Source organism: Choloepus didactylus, chromosome 18 (assembly GCF_015220235.1).
Source record: "Choloepus didactylus isolate mChoDid1 chromosome 18, mChoDid1.pri, whole genome shotgun sequence".
In the NCBI taxonomy this organism is placed as follows: Eukaryota; Metazoa; Chordata; class Mammalia; order Pilosa; family Megalonychidae; genus Choloepus; species Choloepus didactylus.
Window position 1 is genome coordinate 54478842 of NC_051324.1, and position 21200 is coordinate 54500041.

General features: G+C 47.3%; 1 protein-coding gene across 1 annotated transcript in view; it reads right to left on the bottom strand.

The window, feature by feature from the left end:
- Window positions 1-21200, bottom strand: part of PLEKHM1 (pleckstrin homology and RUN domain containing M1) — a 53502-nt gene that overhangs the window by 2490 nt on the left and 29812 nt on the right. Inside the window, 6 exon segments of the mRNA XM_037810115.1 lie at window positions 670-827; window positions 1403-1466; window positions 6610-6803; window positions 13894-14039; window positions 16483-17403; window positions 20388-20658. Coding sequence (XP_037666043.1) covers window positions 670-827; window positions 1403-1466; window positions 6610-6803; window positions 13894-14039; window positions 16483-17403; window positions 20388-20658 — 1754 coding nt within the window.

Here is a 21200-nt window from a genome sequence, read left to right on the forward strand (position 1 = left end):
TAATTCTCTAGCCTATTTCATTTAAAAAAAAATGCTGTTTGAGGCTTGCTAAATTGATTTCTTGCTTCTGCAGTTTATAAAACTCAGCCCTAAGCCTGTTCAGGGGCTAAATCCTAGCTCGAGGACACCTACTGAAAAGAAATTAATGCTCCAACAGTTCAGTTTTCCAATCCTCTATGGATTGGAATGACAGTTTGTTGAATGAATTTTTCCATTTCGAGGCTTCTGAGCTGTGCCATTAAAAACAACCAGATAAATGAGCACTAACTGGGGATAAGAATGTCAATTACAGCAGAGGCACCAAGGCAGCAGGTACCATCCACAAAGTGCCCACCTGTACCAGGCCTTGTGCTACTCCTTCAGGGTAGTAACTCAGTTAATACCCCTTCAACCCGTTCAATGACAAAAAACAGGCCCAGAGAGGCCACCACTCAGAAGCCAGAGCCCCATGAGGGCTCATCTTGTCCCCTGAGCTGCACTGGAGCAGGCCCTGACTGCCCAGGGCATGGGCTACTCTGGACGTCTGCCACCCTTCAGCAATGGCACAGTGAAGGTTCGAGATGTTGCCACAAAATGGAACTCAGTCTGCCACCCTGGAGTGCCCAGGCCAGGCTGTGGGTATACTGTGTGGGGTGGGGGTGGGAGGCGCTGGCTGGGTGTCCCGTATACCTGACCGTGGTGTCAAACTCAAAGGGGAAGATGATGTCGTGGTGGTGGCAGATCTGGCAGATGAAGCCCCGCTGGGTACACAGGTCACAGTGGTAGACGTGCTGGGAGGCAAATTCAATGAGGGCCTTGAGGAATCCTTCATACACTCCCTCCGCGATCTGTGGAGGACAAGTGCAGGCAGCAAAGCCTTTTAGGCAGCCATGGCTGAAACTGCCTGCAAAAGGTGGTCTGTGCTGCTCCCAGCACCCTCCCTGGAGAACTTCTATCCCAAGTTCCCACTGGGCAAGAAATCCTCCCCAAATCAGGTTGAGCAATGCGGGGTGTCCAGCCTTTGTGTACTGAAGTCGCAGGGGGATTTTGAGATTTACAGAGACCTAAATCTGCTATGTCCTCCCTTAAGGAATGGAGGGTCCCAAATTATCATCCCTGTGACCTTTCCTCTGTCCCTTTCAGGCTAGGGGTCTTGTCCAGAGTCAGGGAAGGGGTTGAGGAGCCCCTGTGATCCTGGGGTTTGCTGGAGTGCCTCCGTATTTTAGGAGGGCTGCGGGCTGAATCACTGCCCCAGGAAGCTTGGGACAAAAAGGACATCCATTCTGAGGTATTGAAAAGCTGAAGATTGCCAACTTCCATCAGTAAATGGCAGGGACCCTCTCTCCTATTTCCCTTTCTGATTTCTCTAGAAATAAGCTCCCTCTCGAGAGGTCTATGGGGGCAGAAGGCATGATATTCTCACCTGCTGGAGGTCAGCAACACTGTACTTGTGGGGAAACTCCAAGAGATAATTCCTATGGTTGAGCCTTCAGAGAAAACATAAAAGACTCCTTAGAAAGGTTTCCAAGACCTGGTCCACCTATGTTCTGTTTGTTTCATTCCCTCAACACTGATAACCTGGCACAAACACCTTCTGCCTTGTATGAATTGATGGTTAAGAACAAACAGCAGGCCTGTCTGGGCTCAGAACCTGGTCCTCTGCATAACTAGCTGTTATGTCCTTGGGCAAGTTGCTTAACCTCTCTGAGCCACAGGTTTCCTCAACAGAGAAATAAAGTTGTTTTGAGGATTAAATCATTTATTCAAAGCACTTGGCACAGTGCCTAGCACACAGTTAACTTTTAGTAATAGTGAGTATGAGGATGAAATCTAACACTTGGTGCCAGGTATTGGGCTAAGAGTTTTATATATATTAACTCATTTAATTTTCCCAATAACCTTGTGAGGTTGGTTCTATTAAAAATGCCATTTTAGAGAAGAAAAGGAGCACAGAGGGGTCAAATAACTTGCTTGAGGTCACATAGCCAGTAAGTGGCAGAGCTGCAGTTTGAACGCAGGAGCCTGGCTCCAGAGCCTGCACCCATACCCACCCCTCTGAATACCTGCAGATGTTAGCCTCTAACTGCCACCTCTATAAGCCAGGCACCGGGCTGGGGATGGAAATGCATGGGATGGTGCCTCCGCCCTCCTGCAACCCTGAACGACAGACATTTGAGCTGCCAGCTTGGGCGCAGCCTGAGAGGAACAGAGACGTGCCCTGGGCCCTGTGGATCCCATTTCAGAGGTGGTGGTGGTGGGGCAAGGATGAGAGCTCAACTGCCAACTGAGCTCCTGTTTCCACTACACCAATGGCAATGGTCCTGTGAGTCACAAACTGAGGGATGCAGGGAAATTCCCCTGGTGCAAAACCCTGCCTGGCTTTACTGTGTGTTTGTGTGGGCAACTGGGGGGGGGGGGCGGGGAGGAATGTGCCAAGTCAGAAGAAGCTTGGGAACCTGCCCAGGGACCCCAAGGGTCATGCTGGGACATCGGGAGGAAGGATGGTGCCCTGGGGCTGGGTCTCCACGGTCAGAATTATGGAGCACCTGGAATAGTGCCATGCCACACCCCAGGGCCTTAGTTGGGGTCCAGGGGGAGCCCAATCTGGGGCAGAGATGGTGAGTCCCAAGCAGCCAGGCAGGTCACGTTGTGTCACATGGGGTGAGGATGCTGCTGACTGGCTACTCAGGTCACCATGCTGGTTCTCCAGTAAACTTCCAGCTTTCTGGGAACAGGAAGCTGCCATTTATCACCAGGAAAACATGGGACGTGGGGGGTGCACAGGCTGACCCTGAGCTGGCAGGAAGGGTGGGGCTGTGAGCCTCTATTTCCTGGGCCCATCACCTTCTTAGCAATCATATGTCCCTGCAACTGGGTTCTTTTCACAATACTCAGTTGAGGCCAGAGGGAGAGAGCACTGGGCAGGGGTGAGAGGCTGCTTCTCGTCCTGCCCTCCAGTAGAGAAGTTCATATACACTGGGCACACCCCAGGCCAACTCTGGGCCTCGGTTTCTCTACCCATACAATGAAGAGGATGAATTTTTGCATTTAGAGGCTTCTGAGCTATGCCATTAAAAGCAGCTGGCTAAATGAGCACTCTCTCTGTCCTCTGATACAAGGCTGTCTGCTTGCGGAAGGGACTAGAGGAATCTTTAGAGAGCTCTAGAAGAAAATGGAAGACAAGAGAAGGTTGTATCTTGAACTAATGAAGTGATGGGGTGGGAAAGAGCACTGGTAGGGGGCTGGAAGAACTGGGCTCCAGATCCAGTCTGTGCAATTTGGGGGGCGGTGGTATGGCTGTTACCTCCTCTTCTGAACTCTGGGCTTTTCCTGTGCCCACTCCTCCTTGGGCTGTCAGGAGAAATACTTGAGGGCTGGTGCCCAGAGCCCCTTGGGGGCATTTTTGTGACAGCTCCTTCACAAAAGCCCAAGAGGGGTTCCCAGGACCTCTCTGTCTCTTGGAGACATGATCCAGGCCTGCTGGTGGTCTACTTCCTCTCAGAGGACCCAGCCAGGGTGCTGCCACTAGCAAAAGGAAATGCTTCTCCATCTTCACCTCCAATGTCCAAGATCTGCCCATTCTCTTTCTCCATCTCTTCCATTCAACCTCCACTCTGGCCAACTTGGGCCATGCCTCCTCATCTCCGCTGCCTGCCCAGAGCTCAGCCCTTTGTACCCAGGTGCCCCACTGCTGCCTAAGTTGTCTTTCTAAAATTTTGATCAGAACCTGACAGTCCCTTGCTCAAAACCCTTCAATGGCTCCCTATAGCTTGCAGAATAAAATCCAAATGCCTTCCATATGGCATATAGGACCTTTGAGGCAATCTCTGACCCATATACCCACAATCAACTGCACTGAACCCCTCACAGTGCCTCGTAATCCATGATCCCTCCCACCTCCATGCCACAGGTTCCCTTAAGAAAGCAAGGCCAGGCCCTCCCCTTCTTCTTTCTTCTCTTTATTTTTCTAAACCCCAGTTCAATACATACATGTTGTCATTTGGGTAGTTATTTCCATTTCACACATGTACAAAGTGAGGTCTGGAGAAATGCTTTAAAAATATTGCTGGTGATGAGATTTGAGAAGGGGTGACTTAAACATTCTCTGAGAGCTTCCTTGGCCTTCTGGGTCCTGCCAAAGTGTTTCAGGTACCCTCCCTTGCAGCTCACACCATGCTGACCCAGGGCTGTCTGCTGTCTGCATCCCTCCCTGGACTCTGAGCCCTTGAGGCAGCCCTCACCACAATTCAAGAAGGGCTGGTGAACACAGGGAGAAAGCTGGGGCTCAGAGAAGCAAAGCACTTCCCCAAGTCAATCAGGGGACTGGGGACAGGCAGGGGCTGCTCCCGTGCTCTTCCCCCTGCCCCACACTGCTTCTGAAATGAGTGTCCACAGGTCTAGCCCTGCTTGCTCCCAGGCTGGGTGACACCAGGTGTCAGGGAGAAAGAGTCAGGACAGTCCCCCAGGGCCTAGCATGGACCTGCCCAGAGACAGGTCAGTAAGGCCGGGAGAACAAACGATTGCAGCCCAAACAGAGTGGTTAAACACTCTGCTTTGTGGTTCAACTTCTGCCTGGCTTGGCAGGGCAGGGACAGGTGAGGGGGGCCAGTGCCCAGAACCCACCTGTGGTGGTTTGAAGCTTTATGTACCCCAGAAAAACATGTTCTTAAACCTAATCCATTCCTGTGGGAGTGAACCCACTGTAAATAGGATCTTTTGATGAGGTTACTTCAGTTAAGGGGTGGTCTACCTCAATTAGAATGGGTCTTAATCCTATTACTGGAGTTCTTCGTAAGCAGAATGAAATTCAGATGCAGGGAGAGAAAGCCACAAGAAGCAAGAAGCTGAATGTCAACTGAACCCAGAAGAGAAGGGAAAGACTAGGAGATGCTGCCATGTGTCTTGCCATATGACAAACTAAGGACCAACGATTGTCAGCAGCCAACCCCAGAATGCCACATTCTTTGGGAAGAAAGCATCACTTTGAGGTGCCTTGATTTGGATTTTTCCCAGCCTCAAACTGTGAGCAAATTCCCATTGTTTAAACTAACCCATTTCAAGGTGTTTGCTTGAGCAATCCAGGAAACTAAAACTCCACCCCACAGGCACCCAGTCTGATAACAAGGTCTGCAGGTCTCTGCTGGTACCCCTTGATCAGGGAAGGTGACAAGGCCCACGTGACCCCAGAGATTTCACCAACCTGTTCAGGTGGGACCTGAGGTCATGGGACCTCATAAAGGGTAGGCATGAGTCCTCACCCTCTGTGAGGTGAAGACCCAGTCACCCAGCTGATGGTCAAGGTGGCCAGAGCCTCCCAGGGGAGCAGCCTTCTAAGGTCCCTCAGCGGTGGCTTTCTGTTCTTCCGGGACTTGCAGAGAAGGCCTGGGCTCAGCTGGCTCCGTAGGGCCTTGAAGGGCCAGCCTCTCCCCTTTAGACAGCTCCCTGCAGCAGCCCCTCCTTAAGAACCCCAGGGGACCTGCACTGGGTGCTGCCCTGGCTCTGAGGAGCGGTACAAGGGAAGCTTTGGGAGAACTGTAGCCAGGACTGAAGAGGCACTGTCCTTCAACCAGGTGGTCCTTGTGCCAGCCCTGCGGGGAGGGATGGCTGGAGGGGAATCCTGGAGGGGCTTATGAGCTACGCCAAGTCCGCAGACACCCAGCAAGGGCAGACATGAAGCCCATACTGGGCAGTAAGCCCCAGTTCCTCCACATGAGATTGGCCCTCTTGGGGGCCTCAGGAGAGCACAACTCCACTGAGTGCCTGGGCTGTGACCTAAGACCTCGGAGCCATCTATGATGGGGCAGAGAAAGGCCCTCTAAGTCTGCTGAAGCCCAGCGTCATCTCCCAATCCTCAGCACTGAAGGTCTCCAGGCCCTGAGGACCGAGAAGTTCCCTGAAGGACATCTTGAGGGTTCCATCCCAACCTTACCCTTGCTGAGAATTTCAGGAGAGATGCTGTCATGGACAGCAGCAAAGCAGCCACAGGACAGATGGCTGGCTAGGAAAGGAGACAGGGCAACCCAGCCTTTCATGATCTGGCCTCACTTGTCTCTCCAGTCCTCCTCTCACCACACTCCCCCACTGCCCTCCCCACTCTAGCCAAAGTTCTTTCTACATATGTTGTCTTTGTTTATGGCCTTGCACACACTGTTCCTTCTGCCTGGAACACTTTTCCCCTTATCTTCCCCTTTCTAATGCTTCCTCATTTTTCAGATGTCACCTTAGAAGTCACTTCCTCCCGGAAGTCTTCCCCACCAACTCCACCCTAGGTGTCTCAACTTGGCACTTCCAGGACATCCAACTTGTCTCCCTAACGGCCCTCACTGCCTTGGTTGTAGATGCTGGTTTATTCATCTGCCTTCCCCACCAGACCAGAAGCTCCAAGAGGTAGGGACTGTGTCTACCTTGCTCAGCAGTGCATCCCACACTGGCACTTAGCATGTTTTCCAATGTTTGTTGAATGAGTAGAAGAATACGTGAACAAACAAAAATCACCCCTAAAGCATGTAGTAATTTCCCAAACCCAGTGGGAAGAGATCTCAGCCCAGCTCTAGCATTTCTCCAGAGTGGATGCCTCACCTCAGCACTGGTCCCTGGGTGTGTGTGTCTGTGTGTGTCCAGGATGCTCACCTCTTGCTTAGCTCCTTCAGGGCCCCACTTCGGCACAGGCTCAGATAATCCCCCAGAAGCTTCAGCTGCTCCCGGCTCCTCCCAATGAGGTGCATCTGCTCCACGTGGTCGTACAGAGATGCGTTCACCAGCTGCAGGTTGATGAGGGGCTGGGCCTGGATCTGCGTTAGGAACTTCAGGGCCTGCCGGCAAATCTGGAGGCACCACCAGGCATTAGAATTGGGAAAGAATAATGTTACCTACTTGCTCATTCACCCCTGCAACCACCCACCAAGGAAAGTAGTTCTAACCTCAGTTTTCAGATGAGGAACTGAGGTTCAGAAATGAAGTGACTTGGCCAGGCCATACAGCCCATATTTGGTAAAGTCAGGATTTGAATGTGGTTTATCTAACTCTGAAACTACCCTCCCTGCACAGCACTGTGCTGCAGCCCCCTCCCAACCATGTGAGACAAGGAAGGAGCTGCTCTAGTCTACATCCCTCTTGCCCTGGGCCTCACAGACCCTTCTCACTATTTCCTGTCCTCCCAGCCCCCATTTTCCTGCCTGAAGGAAACAGGCGCTCCCCTCTGGGCTCTGACTCAGGAACCAGGTGATTGGTCTGAGTCAGGCTCCAACCACAGGAAGCCACAGATCAGATACAGCTTAACAACAGGTTTCCTAAGCTCACTCAGCTCTTGCCAGCAGCAACAACCAGTGCTCCCCCAAGTCTCCGTTTAGAGTTGCGTGTTCAATCTCAGCCTCTCCCAACTGGTAGGGTATTGAAGGTTCTAGCCTCAGCCCTGACCCTAATGACAATGACAGTTATTGAGTACCTATTATCTGGTACTATTTGATACAGGGCTAGGGACCCCAATCACATCCTCTTCATCCTTGTAACAATCCAACAGGGAAGGTGTCATCACCCCCATTTTGCAGACGGAGAAACTGAGGCTCAGAAAAACTGAAGTGAAAAGGGGATTGAGGTGCTGGCTGTGTCCTGGATGGGGTTTAGGGGTGGCAAGCCCATTCCAATGGCTGGAGGGCAGGGTTTTCCTCCCTGGTGCTGCTTCTTCCAGGTCTTACAGGAAACCGAAAGGGAAGTGAGAACTGGCAGTGGCAGGTGTGTGCCTGTGGCTGGGGGTGGGGATGGGGGAGTATCCCCACACCCTTCTTTCCACCTTCTCACCCAGGGTCATCTGGGCATTACGTGGGACACTGGTGTACCAGCCTGCCCCCTCTGGTTGAACGGCATTCCTACCTGTTCTCAACCATTAAAAACAAAACCACCCACCCCAGTCAAGATGGCTGAGTCAGATGCTTCAGGGCCCTGTCAACCCTACAGAAGTCCGAACAACCATCAAGAACTGACAGAAACTTCTGTCTAAAAGCTCCAGAAAACAGTTACAGGAGTGTAGTAACGGGGTGAGCAATGAATCAAGAAAAAGTCCACTTAAAAGTGGTAGGATCTCATGGATCCTTGACTGGTCCCTCCTTATTCCCTCAGCTCAGCGAGGAGACGGCCTGTGCTCCCAGTGTGGATCCCTGATTCTGGAGAGCGCAGAGTAACCCTTGTGCACATATGGGAGCATGTACGTTTCACCCAGTCTGTCTGGTGGTGGCCTGAGGGCCTTGCTGTACTGGAACCTGCCCTGAGGTAGCATGCAGCTCACCGAGCTGTCTTACAGAACACTGTGGGATAGCAGTCAAGTCATGCTGCCTGGGACAAGAGACAGCTGGCTGTAGGATTATACAGTGCAGTGCCTGGGACCTGGAGGAAACTGCTTCTAATGGAAGAGGGGACATATATTTCGTGTAAATGGGGGAATTCCAAGGGCCACACATATGCCCGAGAAAGAGGCATGCACAGAAAGGATCAGGGAGGCCCCTACGATTTTGGCTATAACACACTAAAATATCAAAGTGTCCAGGTTTCCACAAAAGATTACAAAACATACAAATAACAGGAAGTGATGGCCCAGACAGAGGAGAAGGTTAAAGGATTAGAGACCTTCAATGAGGAGGATGAGACCTGGGACATTCCCAACAAAGACTTTAAAAAAATGGTCCTAAATATGCTCAAAGAGCTAAAGGAAAATATGGACAAAGATCCGAAGGAATTCAGGGAAATGATAGATGAACACAAAGAAATATCAATAGAGAGACAGAAATTATAAAAAGGAATCAAACAGGGCTGAAGATCACAGTAACAAAAATTAAAAATTCCCTAGAGGGGTTCAACAACAGATTGGAGGTGGCAGAAGAAAGAATCAGTGTACTTGAAAATAAGACAATTGAAATCATCCAGTCTGAGGAGCAGAAAGAAGAAAGAATGAAGAAAAGTGAGCACAGCCTGAGGAACCTGTGGGACACCATCAAGTGTGCCAATAGATGAATTGTGGGAGACCCAAAAGGAGAAGAAAGAGAGAAAGGAACTAATGACTGCAAACTTCCCAAATTTAACAAAAGACATGAATATACATATCCAAGATGCTCAATGAACTCCAAACAGGATAAATCCAAATAGACCCACACTATGCCATGTTATAATCAAACTACTGAATGCCAAAGATAAAGAGAGAATTCTGAAACTTATACAAGAGAGCTATATGTCACATATAGGGGATCCTCAATAAGATTAAGTGCCAGTTTCTCATTGGAAACCATGGAGGCAAGAAGGCAGTAGGAAGGCATTTTTAAAGGGCTGGAAACAAAAAATTGCCAACCAAGAATTCTGTACCCAGCAAAACTATGTTTCAAAAATGAGGAAGGACATATATACCCAAAAGAATTGAAAGTAGGGACTCTAGCATATTTGCACATCAATGTTCACAGCAGCATTATTCACAATTGCCAAAAGATGGAAGCAACCCAAGTGTCCATCAACTAATAAATGATAAACAAGATGTGGTATATACACATAATGGGATATTATTCAGCCATAAAAAGGAATGAAGTTCTGATACATGCAATAACATGGAAGAGCCTTGCAAACATCATGTTGAATGAAATAAGCCAGATACAAAAGAACAAATATTGTATGATTTCATTGATATGAAACAATTAGAATAAGCAAACTCACAGAGTCAGAATATTGAATACAGGTTACCAGGGGATGGGGTAGGGGAAGAGAATAGGGAACTGAGACTTAAAATATACAGAGTTTCTATTTGGGATGATGAAAAATTTTTGGTAATGGATGGTGGTGATGGTATCACAACACCGTGAATATAATTAACAACAATGAATTATACATTTGAATTTAAATGGGGAAATTTTAGAATAAAAATTTTTTAAAAATCCATGGAACTGCACAACACAAACAGTGAATCCTAAGTTAAACCAAGGACTACAGTTAATAGTAAAATTATAAAAATATGCTTTCATCAATTCTAACAAATGTTCCATGCCAACACAAAGTATTGGTGGTGGGGTGGTGTATGGGAATCCTGTATTTTATGCATGATTTTTCTGTAACCCACAACTTCCCTAATAAAAAAAAAAGTGAGGGAGGAATTAAGACATTCCCAGATAAACACAAGCTGAAGGACTGTGTCATCACTAGACCAGCCCTACAAGAAACGCTAAAAGGAGTTTTGCAAGTTGAAAGGAAGGACACTAGAGAATTGACTGAAGCCACATGAAGAACTAAAGACCTCAAGTAAAAATAATGACATGGGTAGACAGAAATACCAGTACTATTGTATTTTTTATTTGTAACACCATGGTTTACTTCCTACAAGATCTAAAAGGCAAATGCATAAAACGTAACGATAACACAGTGGATGGATTGTATGGTGTGTGAATAAAACTGCTTTATAAAAGAAAAGCAATGATAAATCATTGCTTTTGGACTCATTGTGTATAAATATGTAATCTGTGACAAGAACTACATAAAGGTGGGTGGATGGAGGGGTATTGGAACATAGCTTATGTATGTTATTGAAGTTGTTAAGTTGGTATCAAAACAAATGAGATTGCCATAAATTTAGGATGTTAAATTTAAGCCCCATGGTAACTACAAAGAAAATTTCGGAGAATATGCAAACTCAGAGACAGCAAGTAGACTACAGGTTGTCAGGGATGGGAGCAGGGGCAATGGGGAGTCAATGCAAAATGAGTGTAGGGTTTTTGTTTGGGGTGAAGGGAAAGTTAATAATGGATAGTATGAGGGTACTGCAACATTGTGAATGTGATTAATACTATTAAAAGGTATGCCTGGATGGGGTTGGGAAGACTTATATTGTATATATGTTTCCATAATTGAGAGAGAGAGGGGGAGAGGGAGAGAGAGAGGGAGAGAGAGAAACTAAAGAGATAATGACAAATTAAATGCAATACATGATACCGGATGGGACCTAAGATAGGAGGAGAAGAGGCTCAAAAGAATATTTTGGGACATAAAAAATTAGAATATGAATGTAAGCTTTACATCAATGTTAAATTTCTTGAACTTGATAACTGTACTTAAAGTGATTATATAAGTAATTGCTCGTACAAAGTACACGTGGAAGTATTGTGTTCAAGGGGTATGATGTGTGCAACCTGCTCTCAAATGTTCAGAAAATAGATAGACAAATGGATGGATGGATGGATGGAAGGAAGGAAGGAAGGAAGGGGGAGAGAGAGAAATGGCAAAGGTAGAAAATGTTAAATTTGTTGGATCTAGGTATCTGGGAGAAGGTGGGGGTATGCTGGAGTTTTTTGTATGGGGTTTGTATTATTTTTACAACTCTCCTATTTATTTGAAATTATTTCAGAATAAAAAATTATAAGACAAAAAAAATTATCCAAGTCCACATCTAGAAAGTGGAGCCTAGGTCTGAACTGAGGTCTCTGCACACCAGCTGCCCCTGTAATGAGGAGGAAACCTCTCTCTGCTGCAGGTTCCTGGTGCCATGATAGGAAGGATGGAGGAGCTGAGGTGCTCTCCATGGCTGACTGCTGAACAGTGGAAGGAGTCAGGTTTTGGAGTCAGAACTGATATGAATCCTGGCTCCACCGCTTCCTAACTGTATGAACTTGCAAAACTTAATCTTCCTGTGACTCAACTTCCTCATCTGTAAAATGGGTATAATAAACCTCATGAGATTATTGTGACTTTAGAGTAAAAGAGACAATCCATGTAAACTCCTGGCACACAGCTCACCCTCAGTAAACATGAACTATCACTGAGTGCCTGTTGTGGTCCAGCTGTCCCCTTGAGGGTCAGGGAATGTAGCAGGGCCCTCAGGAGACTGGCCTCTGTACTGGGGGGCTGGGGAAGCCTCTGGCCTCCTGTCTCCCAGCTCCAGCAGCATCACTTGGCTTTCCTAGCAATAGACAACTCTTCTTTTCCTATTTCCTAGAGCCCTTAGATGCCAACCCCTGAGCCTAGGGGCAGCCCAGTGGCATTCTCCCTGCCATGATTTGGATCAAACTGCTGTTCTCCAGCCCCAGCTCAGCAATTCTTCCCATGACTCAGCCTCAGGATTTGAAATAACACACAGGAATGTGCATTGAAAAGTGCCAAGTGCTGCAGATGGGCAGGGGCTTTGTACTCGCCAGGGACTGTTCCTATTCTGTGGGCATGGAGGAGACAGACAAAGAAAAAGCCCCAGCCTTGGGCTGACATCCTGTCACTTGCCAGCCAGCTCTCAGCACAAGTGGATCAGCCAGAGTGATTACAGCGAACAATAAAGCCCCAAACTTTCGAGCCAGCCACTTTCTATTTTGAATTTCCCTGTCTTTCCCAGGTGAGTGATCTTTGAAAGAACTGGATATTTCCTGATCTCAGATATACCTATTGAAGAATTTTAATTTTCTAGTTGGAAAAAGGAAGTAGCACAGGATAACAGCAATGAATAGAGAAGGCTCAAAGGTAGTATCCGGGTATTGTAAATAGTGAATGTGTTTTATGGTTGAAGGGTTCTTTGTATTTTAGGGGACTTTAAGCATTAGTTCTCTCTATGTAGTTAAATACTTAACACTAAGAGGCAGGGATGGGGACAAAGTAAACAACAAAAAGACAAAGTAAAGCCCCTTCTTTAGGGTTTCCCCATTTCCAGGGGAGTGAAGGTGGGGGGACCTACCTGTGGCATAGGCTACCATCAGGGGAGAGGCATAGTCCAAGCAGGACTGTGCCCCCAGTCCTTTAGATAGACTGGGGCTGGCTCCGAGAATCATCTTTCCTGTACCCCAATGAGCAGACACCTACATGGCTGGCACTGTGCAGCCAGAAGGCTTTGGGTCTCAAGAGAAGCAAAGAGCTTCTTCCTCGCCTTTCTGTGTCTGTCTTATTAGAAATCTGTGCATTTGGGAGAAAATCAAGGCTTGTGCTCTTTGAGGCAGACCCTGGTGCTATCCTGACCAAGTGAATTTAGGGGCAGGAGGTGTGACAGGCCTCAGGAGGCAAAGGATGCTGTTCTAAGTGATTGGTGTGTACTGCCTCAACTGATGGGTGCTGTCTCATTTAGTCCTCACAACCCCCAAAGATTAATTCCCCTTTACAGGCAACACAGCTAGAAAGTGGCCAAGCTCAGCTGGAGAAGAGGAAAATCTGAAAGATCTTAGAATACATCTTATTCGAAAGAATCTGGTGAACATAAGAAAGCACTTAAGACGTAATTTTAAGTAGAATATAATATTAAGTGACTACTGAGTGAAAAAAGTATGTTATAAAGCAATGATTCCAATTTAATAAAAAGTAGAGATGTTCACTTATATGCATATAAGTAAATACATATATGCATATGTAAATAAATATACAGAAAAGATTATACCCCAAACTGTTAATAGTGATTATCTCTGGGTGATGGCACGTGACTTTGATTTGTCTTTGGGCTTTTCTGTAATTTCTAAATGCTAAAGAACCATATATTATCTTTACAGTGGTGATGGCGAGTGCCAGAAAGTGCACTTTAAAAAATATTAAATACGTAAAATCTTTGCAGAGCTGTCAGAAAGTATGGTCACCCAGTCCTCACAGGGTTAATAAAAGCAAGGCTGACTGCTCCAAGGGGAAGTGCAGCCAGCTGGCCAGCCCATCCAACCATTCATCCAACTGTCCATCTTCTACCTTTCGATCCATACTGTTGCTGATGCCTTAAACAGTTTTGTCCATAGCCATGGAGAGCTACAGAGAACCATCCTGAGACTGGGGACAAGGCAGGCATGGACAGTTCTGTCTAGCGGGTGGGAATGCTACTAAGTTTTTCTGTTGGCCAGCTGCCTCCAAACAGCTGAGCAGCAGTAGCAAAGAGGAGCGAACATTCCCCTGTTGCTCAGCAGCCTCATGTGATCATGACAGGCTGGTCTCAGGACCTACCGGACGCTTGGTGAGGTCCCAATTGTGGATGATCCTGGCTGGAATCACTGAGGCATCGTCTTGGTGGCATACGTCACAGTAATAGAGGCCAGAGAAGGCACAGAGCTTGGGTCGTACAAATGAGAAGCCGATCTGCCGGGAGCAACCTGGAGAAATGGATGGTGGGAGAGTGAGCAGCTGTGGGACCTGTCACCTCCTGAATAATATACAAGCTACTATGATGGAAAAGGCCTGCTATTTAATCTTTTTTTGTTGTTGTTTTTAAGAAAAATACAAAGATGAAAACTACCACTCATATTCCCAACACAAAGAATCAACCTAGTTAATCTTTACAACAAAACACTGTAAGAATCATTGTCACCATCTTATAGCTGAAGAAATTGATGCTCAGAGAGGTTAAGAAACCTCCCCAAAATCACAAACTTGGGATTCAAGTTTGAGTGTGATTGGTTCCAAAGCCCAAATTCTCTTTCATTACACTGAGCTGCCTTTGTTCAAAGTCCCCACTGCTTGCTCACCAATGCCAACCTTCTCCAAGTTCATCTCTCTTCTGAGGCCCAGAAACAGAAGCAACTAAGTTAGGGTCTCAGAGAGCAGGGAAGGATCTGGGGAGGTGGGGGCAGCCACAGGGAGGGGGTGGGAAAGCCAGCAGTAGACAGGGCAGTCTGGACACTGCCTGGTGCCAGCTTGAACCCAGAGCTGCCTGATACCTCAGGACGATGGTACAGGGCCTAGCTTCAGCCCCCTCTGTTGGAGGTCCCTTCAGAGCAGGGGGCAGTGGTAGTGGTAGTGGTAGTAGGATATGTCTAGGACAAAAAGCAAAGGCCAGGCACAAATCCTAAACACATGCCCTGCCTCCTACAGGGGAAAGAGTCTCTCTGGCCTTGGAACCAGAAGGGCCAGCTCTTCTGCTTATCAGTTGCCTTGCACTGACCTTAGAGTCATTGGATTTTTTCCAAGGTTCCATTTTAGTATCTGTAAAACTCAGCAACTGCTAGCTATTTTATGGGGGTTATTACAAAGTTTAAATGACAGAAGGCTTTGAAAGTACCCTGCAAATTATGAATTACAACGAAGATACCAGTGGTCAGTGTCTCCTCAGTTTCACAGTCCTGGCTAGTAGGATGGCAGGTGGGCACCACGGTGAGGACTGCCCCCAGCCAGAATTCACATCCACAGGTGCGAACCCCTCCTCACAAGCCCACGAGTCCCTTGGCCTCCTCCCTGAGCCTAGTTCCCACTAGCTAAAGAACAAAGTGTGAGTGCTGGAGGCTGGCAGGGGGATGAGTGGTGAGTGGTTACAATGTTTTGTGCAGGAAGCTCTGCTCTGCATAGGTTCTCTCATCCTCCAGGGATGCCAACTGCAGACCACTTCCTTCCCAGTGCCCGGCACATGTTTTCCCCTCTAGTCCCACAAGACACCCTACCAAGACAGCTCTACAGCAAGGCTCAGCTTTCAACCAGGTTTCCAGCTTTGATATTCTACAGCAGGGCAACCTCCAGACAGTTTACCCGGAGGACCCCCATGGTGACAGAAATCGGTGTTTGGATGGGGGGAGTGGGAGGAGCTAAAAATGGAGCACGAACAGTGGAATATCATGCAGCCTTGAAAAATACAAGGGGGGGGTAGGAGGCCTTATGGGTCCTGGCTAAGAGCACAGGTCGGATCTGAGACCTGATGGCCAAGGTCCTAATTCTGAATCTACCACTTACTAGCCATGTGAACCTGGGACAAGGTACTTACCAGTTCTGTGACTCAGTTTCCTCATCTATAAACGGAGAAAATAGTAGCACCTATCTCTAGAGAGTGATTGTGAAGATTCAATGAGATAATCCAAATAAAGCATTGTATTAGTTTGATGATGAAAATGATACAGTACATGTATGATTTGGAATAATATCCATAATGTATTATTAGAAAGGGAAAAAGCAAGTTGCAGAACAGATATATAGATGCGTTCTCCAATATGCTGTCCATGAGCCACAGAGGCCTTTTAAACTTAAACGAATTTAAATTAAATAAAAGTTAGACTTCAGTTCCTTAGTCACAGCAATCACATTTTAAGTAGTTAGTAGCCACACGTGGCTCACAGCTACTGTATTGGACAGTGCAGATGCAGCACATTTTCATGATCACAGAAAGTCTATTGACAGTAATGAATACCATGAGCCCATTTTTGTAATTTAAAAATTGTGAGCTCTTACTCACGATATTTGGAAGGATCTCATGCCCCCTGCTCCAAAAGAATATGATAATCTAGTAATATGATAATTAAGGGGTGAAGTGCTTATCTCCCTGGACTGCCCTAAGTAGTGAGTAGCAGGCAGCCAGAGCTGTCACCCTCAGGTTCTACCCATCAGCTGCAGGTGGTAGGAGGAGGTGGAGGGGGCTGTTCATGGGCAGAGGTGCTGGCCCCAGTGAGTGGTGTGGGGAGCAGAGGCTGCAGGGAGAGCCTCATTGGCTGCACCATCCCCAGGGGTGGAAGGGGGAACCCAGGGAAGGCAGGAGGGGAGGAGAGCCTGAAGGAGGAGCCCCGCCAGAGGCAGAGTGGGGCTGACAGGCTGGGGTGGTGGGGGAGCAATTGGCACCTGCACAGAAGCAGCCCTGGGAGTCGAGGCCTTTCTCGGTGGGGATGGCCACCAGGTACTGCAGCAGAAAGCCGTTCTCCCGCGTGGCGAACTTCAGCACCTCCTGGCAGTTTTCATCCAGACTCCCACCTAGTGTCACTGCCTCTTCAGCTGTCTCCAAGTAGGACGCCAGGACCTGGCGTACTAGATCCCTCCACAGGGCAGCCTCCTCAGCACTCCCAGCCTGCAGCTTCAGGACAGCCTTGGCTGTGATGATTTTGAAGAATGATGGGCCCCCGAGGCTTGTGTCTGGTAGAATATCTCGGATGGTCTCAATTCCATGGCTGTCACTTAACATCTTTTCATTGTTCCTCATGCGGAAGCATTTCAGAGACTCCAAGGACAGTGAAAAAATATAGGGCATCCAGGTCCTGTCTGTGTACAGGTACAGAAGGGATTCCTTAATAGCGTCTGGCTCTGGAACCTGGGCCAATGCCCAATCGAACTGCGTGCCCTGGAAGGCTTCCGGTTCCCAGAGTGGGTCTGAGTGGGAGGGGAGACCACTAGGAGGAGCCTCTGGGGAGTTGTCAGGCAGCTCTGGGTACTGGATGTTCACCCACTCGTCCTCCTGCTGAGGCCGGCACTTCTGCAGGGCCTCCTGTACCCGGTCCAGCCAGTCCTCAGCTTCGTCCTGGGAGGAGGCCCGCAAGGTCAGCTTCTTGCCAGAGAAGACCAGATCGAAGCGCCCGTCACTGTGGGCTGGCCCCACAGATTCACAGCGCAGGAGGGAGCAGTTCTCCACACAGGTGCGCTCCTCATTGCTCAGGTAGAGGCGGAACTCCAGTGGGGAGAGCTCGCAGAAGAGTTCTTTCCATATGCCCATCGCCCCCCGCCGCTCCAGTGTGCCCAGCTTCATGAGGCCCCGGAACGGATTGGACAGCCCTGGAGGCAGAAAGGAGCCTTTAGACAATGGGCATGGCCCCCTACCACCCCAAAAACCTTCTGGTACCTGATGTCCTGCAAGGGGTATGTACAAAGTGATAGACACCAGAACATGGGCCAGCAACAGGGCACTGCCAAATGGGATTCTGAAAGCTGAATGGGGACATTTATTTAGTGACTTCACCCCATCCTCACTCTCAGCAGTTGACTTTGCTTCCTAAATTTCACTGAAATAATAAATGCATCCAAAAGATTATCTCTACATGCCCTACTCACTGCACCTTCCAGCATCTGTGTCCACACTCTGACTTCCTTCCTGTTGTTAAGGAGAAATGCCTATGTTTCTGCCTGAGGCCAACCTGTCCACTTGTGCAGGAATTTCCCGGCCCTCCACCCCGCTACCCTAACAGCCTACTCAAGGACCAAGACACCTCTCCAGCAATTTTCCCATTTTCTCTCCCATGTAGCCAATTTTTCTGTTCTCTACTGGATCGTTCCCATCAGCACACAGTGTTATTTCTCCCATCTTTAAAAATACCTCTTTTGAGTGTACTCACAACTCTACAATTACCACCCACCCTGTTTCTCTGGCCTGGTTCACAGAAAAATCCTTGAAGAGGTATCAAAACTCTGCCTCTAATTCCCCTGCTCCTTTTCCTTCTTGAGTCCCCTATTCCACTAAAATTCCTCTTGTAAAGACCACCAATGCCCTCCTTGTTGCCAAATCCAAAGGCTAATCCCCAGTCTTCATTTTGATTGACTCATCAGCAACCCTGGAGATACAGTTCTTCTTCCCTCTTGAAACACTTCCTCCACTGGTCTCGGAGACGCTGCTCTCAGTTCTCTAATGTCACTGGCCACTCTTTTGTCTCCCTGCCTTGCTCCCCTTCCTATTCCTGACCTCTAAATGTTGGCAGGCACCAGAGCTCAGTCCTGGGTCCTTTCCTCTTTTCTGTTGACAGCTACTTTCTGGCTGATCTTATCTACTCTGGGGGGTTTAGATATCATACGTACACCGACAAGTCCCAAATTTTTATCTCCAGCCTGGATCTTTCCCCTGAACTTCACATTCATATGTCCACCTGCTCCAAGTATGTCTAACAGGCATCTCAAACCCCAAGTCCAAAAAGGATTCCCGATTCTCTCACCTCAAACCTGTTAACTCTTTTAATGCTCCTTATCTCATAAAACGGCACACTTCATCCTTCCAGTTGCTTGGGCTAAAAGCCTTGGAATTATTATTCATTTTCTTTCTTTCACACCCCACACTCAATCCATCAGCAAATCTGGTTGGCTCTACTTTCAGCACAGAAATCCTCCACTGCAGCGTGGATCCACTCATTGTGTCATCTCTGGTCTGGGTTATAGCAATAGTTTCCTACCTGGTTTCTCTTCCTCTGCAATCTTTCAATATAGGAGCCAGGATGACCCTTTAAAAAGATGAGTCGGATCATGTCCCACTGCCCCAAACTCTGCCATGGCTGCCATCTCCCTCAGAGCAAAAGTTAAAGCCCTTTCGGTGGCCCATAAGGCCCTTCATGATCTGGGCCCATCAGCTCTTTGACCTCATGTTTAATCACCTCCTCCTCTGCTCTGGCAACTCTGCCCTCCCACACACCAAGCAGGTCCCCATCACAGAGCCTTTGCATTTGTTCTTTCTGCCTGAAACAAACAGATCGTCTCATGTTTTGCTCTCCTCTTCTTCATATTCCACAAATGCCACCTTATTAGGGAGGGCTTCCTTGGTCATTCTATATGAAATGGTAGGCACCACACATGGGTACTTCCTGATTTACCGTTCTTCATGGTACTTATTACCAACAGTCCATCTTAGACATGTACTTGTTTATGTTCTTATTTCCTGTCCTTATTTCCAGTCTCTCCCTACTAGAATATAAGTCCCATGAAGACAGGGACATTGCTCTGTTTCTTGCACCTAGAACAGTACCTGGTACATCACAGACACTCAATAAATATTTACTGAACGGAAGAATGAGTGAGTGAGTGAATGCCTATGTACCCCACACTGTACCAGGGTTTCCAGAGGACACACAATTCTCTTTCTCCCAGCCTGGACTGGCCTTGGAGATTTCAAACTATTACACAGAAAGGGTTCCACCAGATCCCTGAAGGAACCGGTTCCCCTACCCCTCAGGGAGCCTGATAGCCTGGGCAGGAATCACACCTCCTGTGGCATGGTTACAGACCAGAACCACCTCATGGGCTGAAAGTAAAACCTAAAAGAAGCCATGGAAAGCAGGGCTTTAACCATTCTACCCAAGTCAGGGTCCCACAAACCTGGCCAGAATTCTCTGCTGGGTCATAGCAAACAAAAAATGAGTAAAAAGATTAAATCTAGGGCATGACTTTGTTTCTTTTCTTTTTTTTTAAAGAGGGTTACAGACCCATAATGGGAGGTTACGGAAAAATTAGGTTATTTATCATTTTCCTGGAATTTTACAGGGTGTACAGATAAAGCTGGCCTCATCATAAACAGCATGCAATGGACACTAAACAAATAGCAGATCTGATCAACCTCCCCATCCCCCTAGAGCTGCTAAATAAACCGCCTAAGATAAAAGTCTTTGGAATGAGCAACTAAAACACCTGGGGCTTCATGAGGGTGGATTTTCTCCGGGTTACAGATAGAATCAAGCCTTCTCTATTACAATCACATGTTTTATAGAGTAGATTTAGGGAAATTATTTTCCATTTCAATATGTGAAAGAGTATTTTTGCATTCTTCAGGCAGTTGAGCATTATTAAGATTTTTATAAGAAAATATAGTCCTTTCTATGATAGGCTTTTCTGAATTACAAAGCATGAATGCTCCTTATTACATTTTGGGATGAGGTTTTCTTGTGAGAAGACCCATCTATTTGATAATGTTGAAAACAGTGGGGATGCAGCTTCACATTAGAGCCTCTTTCTGAAAGGCACTGCCCTGCACAATGCGGCAGACCAGGAACCCTCGAGTCACCTACCCATCTGCCTCCGGTGCACCACCCAGAAGTTCTTATGCTCTTGTATGGGGGTTGCCTTGGTTATCCTGCTTTCTGGGGAAGGCACACAAGCTTTGTCTAAGGCCCCCATGGAGTGGCTTTTTCTTGGCTCTTGAGAAAAATGCCTGTGGAGACCAGGCCTTGACTCCAGTACCCCTCTGGAAGAAGCCACGGAGGGATCTGAAGGACTCTCAGGGAGTCGTTCCCGGGAAGGCCGGTAGAAGTCATCTTCTGAGATCCAGCTCTTGCTTTTCTATTGAAAAAGAAGTAAAGACATAAATGGTTTTTTGTTTGTTTTTTGTTTTTCAATTTTTAGGGTTTTTAAAGCATCTATAAGATATAATTCAGATACCATAAAATTCACCCGTTTAAAGTATGGTTTTAGTATATTTACAGAGTTGTGTAGCTATCACCACAATCTAAATTTAGAACGATTTCATCACTCTAAAAAGAAACTCCTATCTGATATTAGTCACTCCCCATTTCCCAACCACCCTTGGGAAGCATTACTCTACTTTCTGTCTCTAGAGATTTTCCTATTTTTGACTTTCATATGAGTGCGTGGTCTTCTGTGACTGATTTCTTTCACTTAGCATGTTTTCAGAGTTCATCCATGTTGTAACATGTATCAGCACTTCATTCCTTTTTAATGCCAAACAATATTTCATTGTATGGATATACCACATTTTGTTTATCCATTCATTAATTGATGGACATTTGGGATGTTTCCACTTTTAGGCTATCATGAATAATGCTGCTATGAACATTCATGTACAAGTTTTGGAACGGAAATGT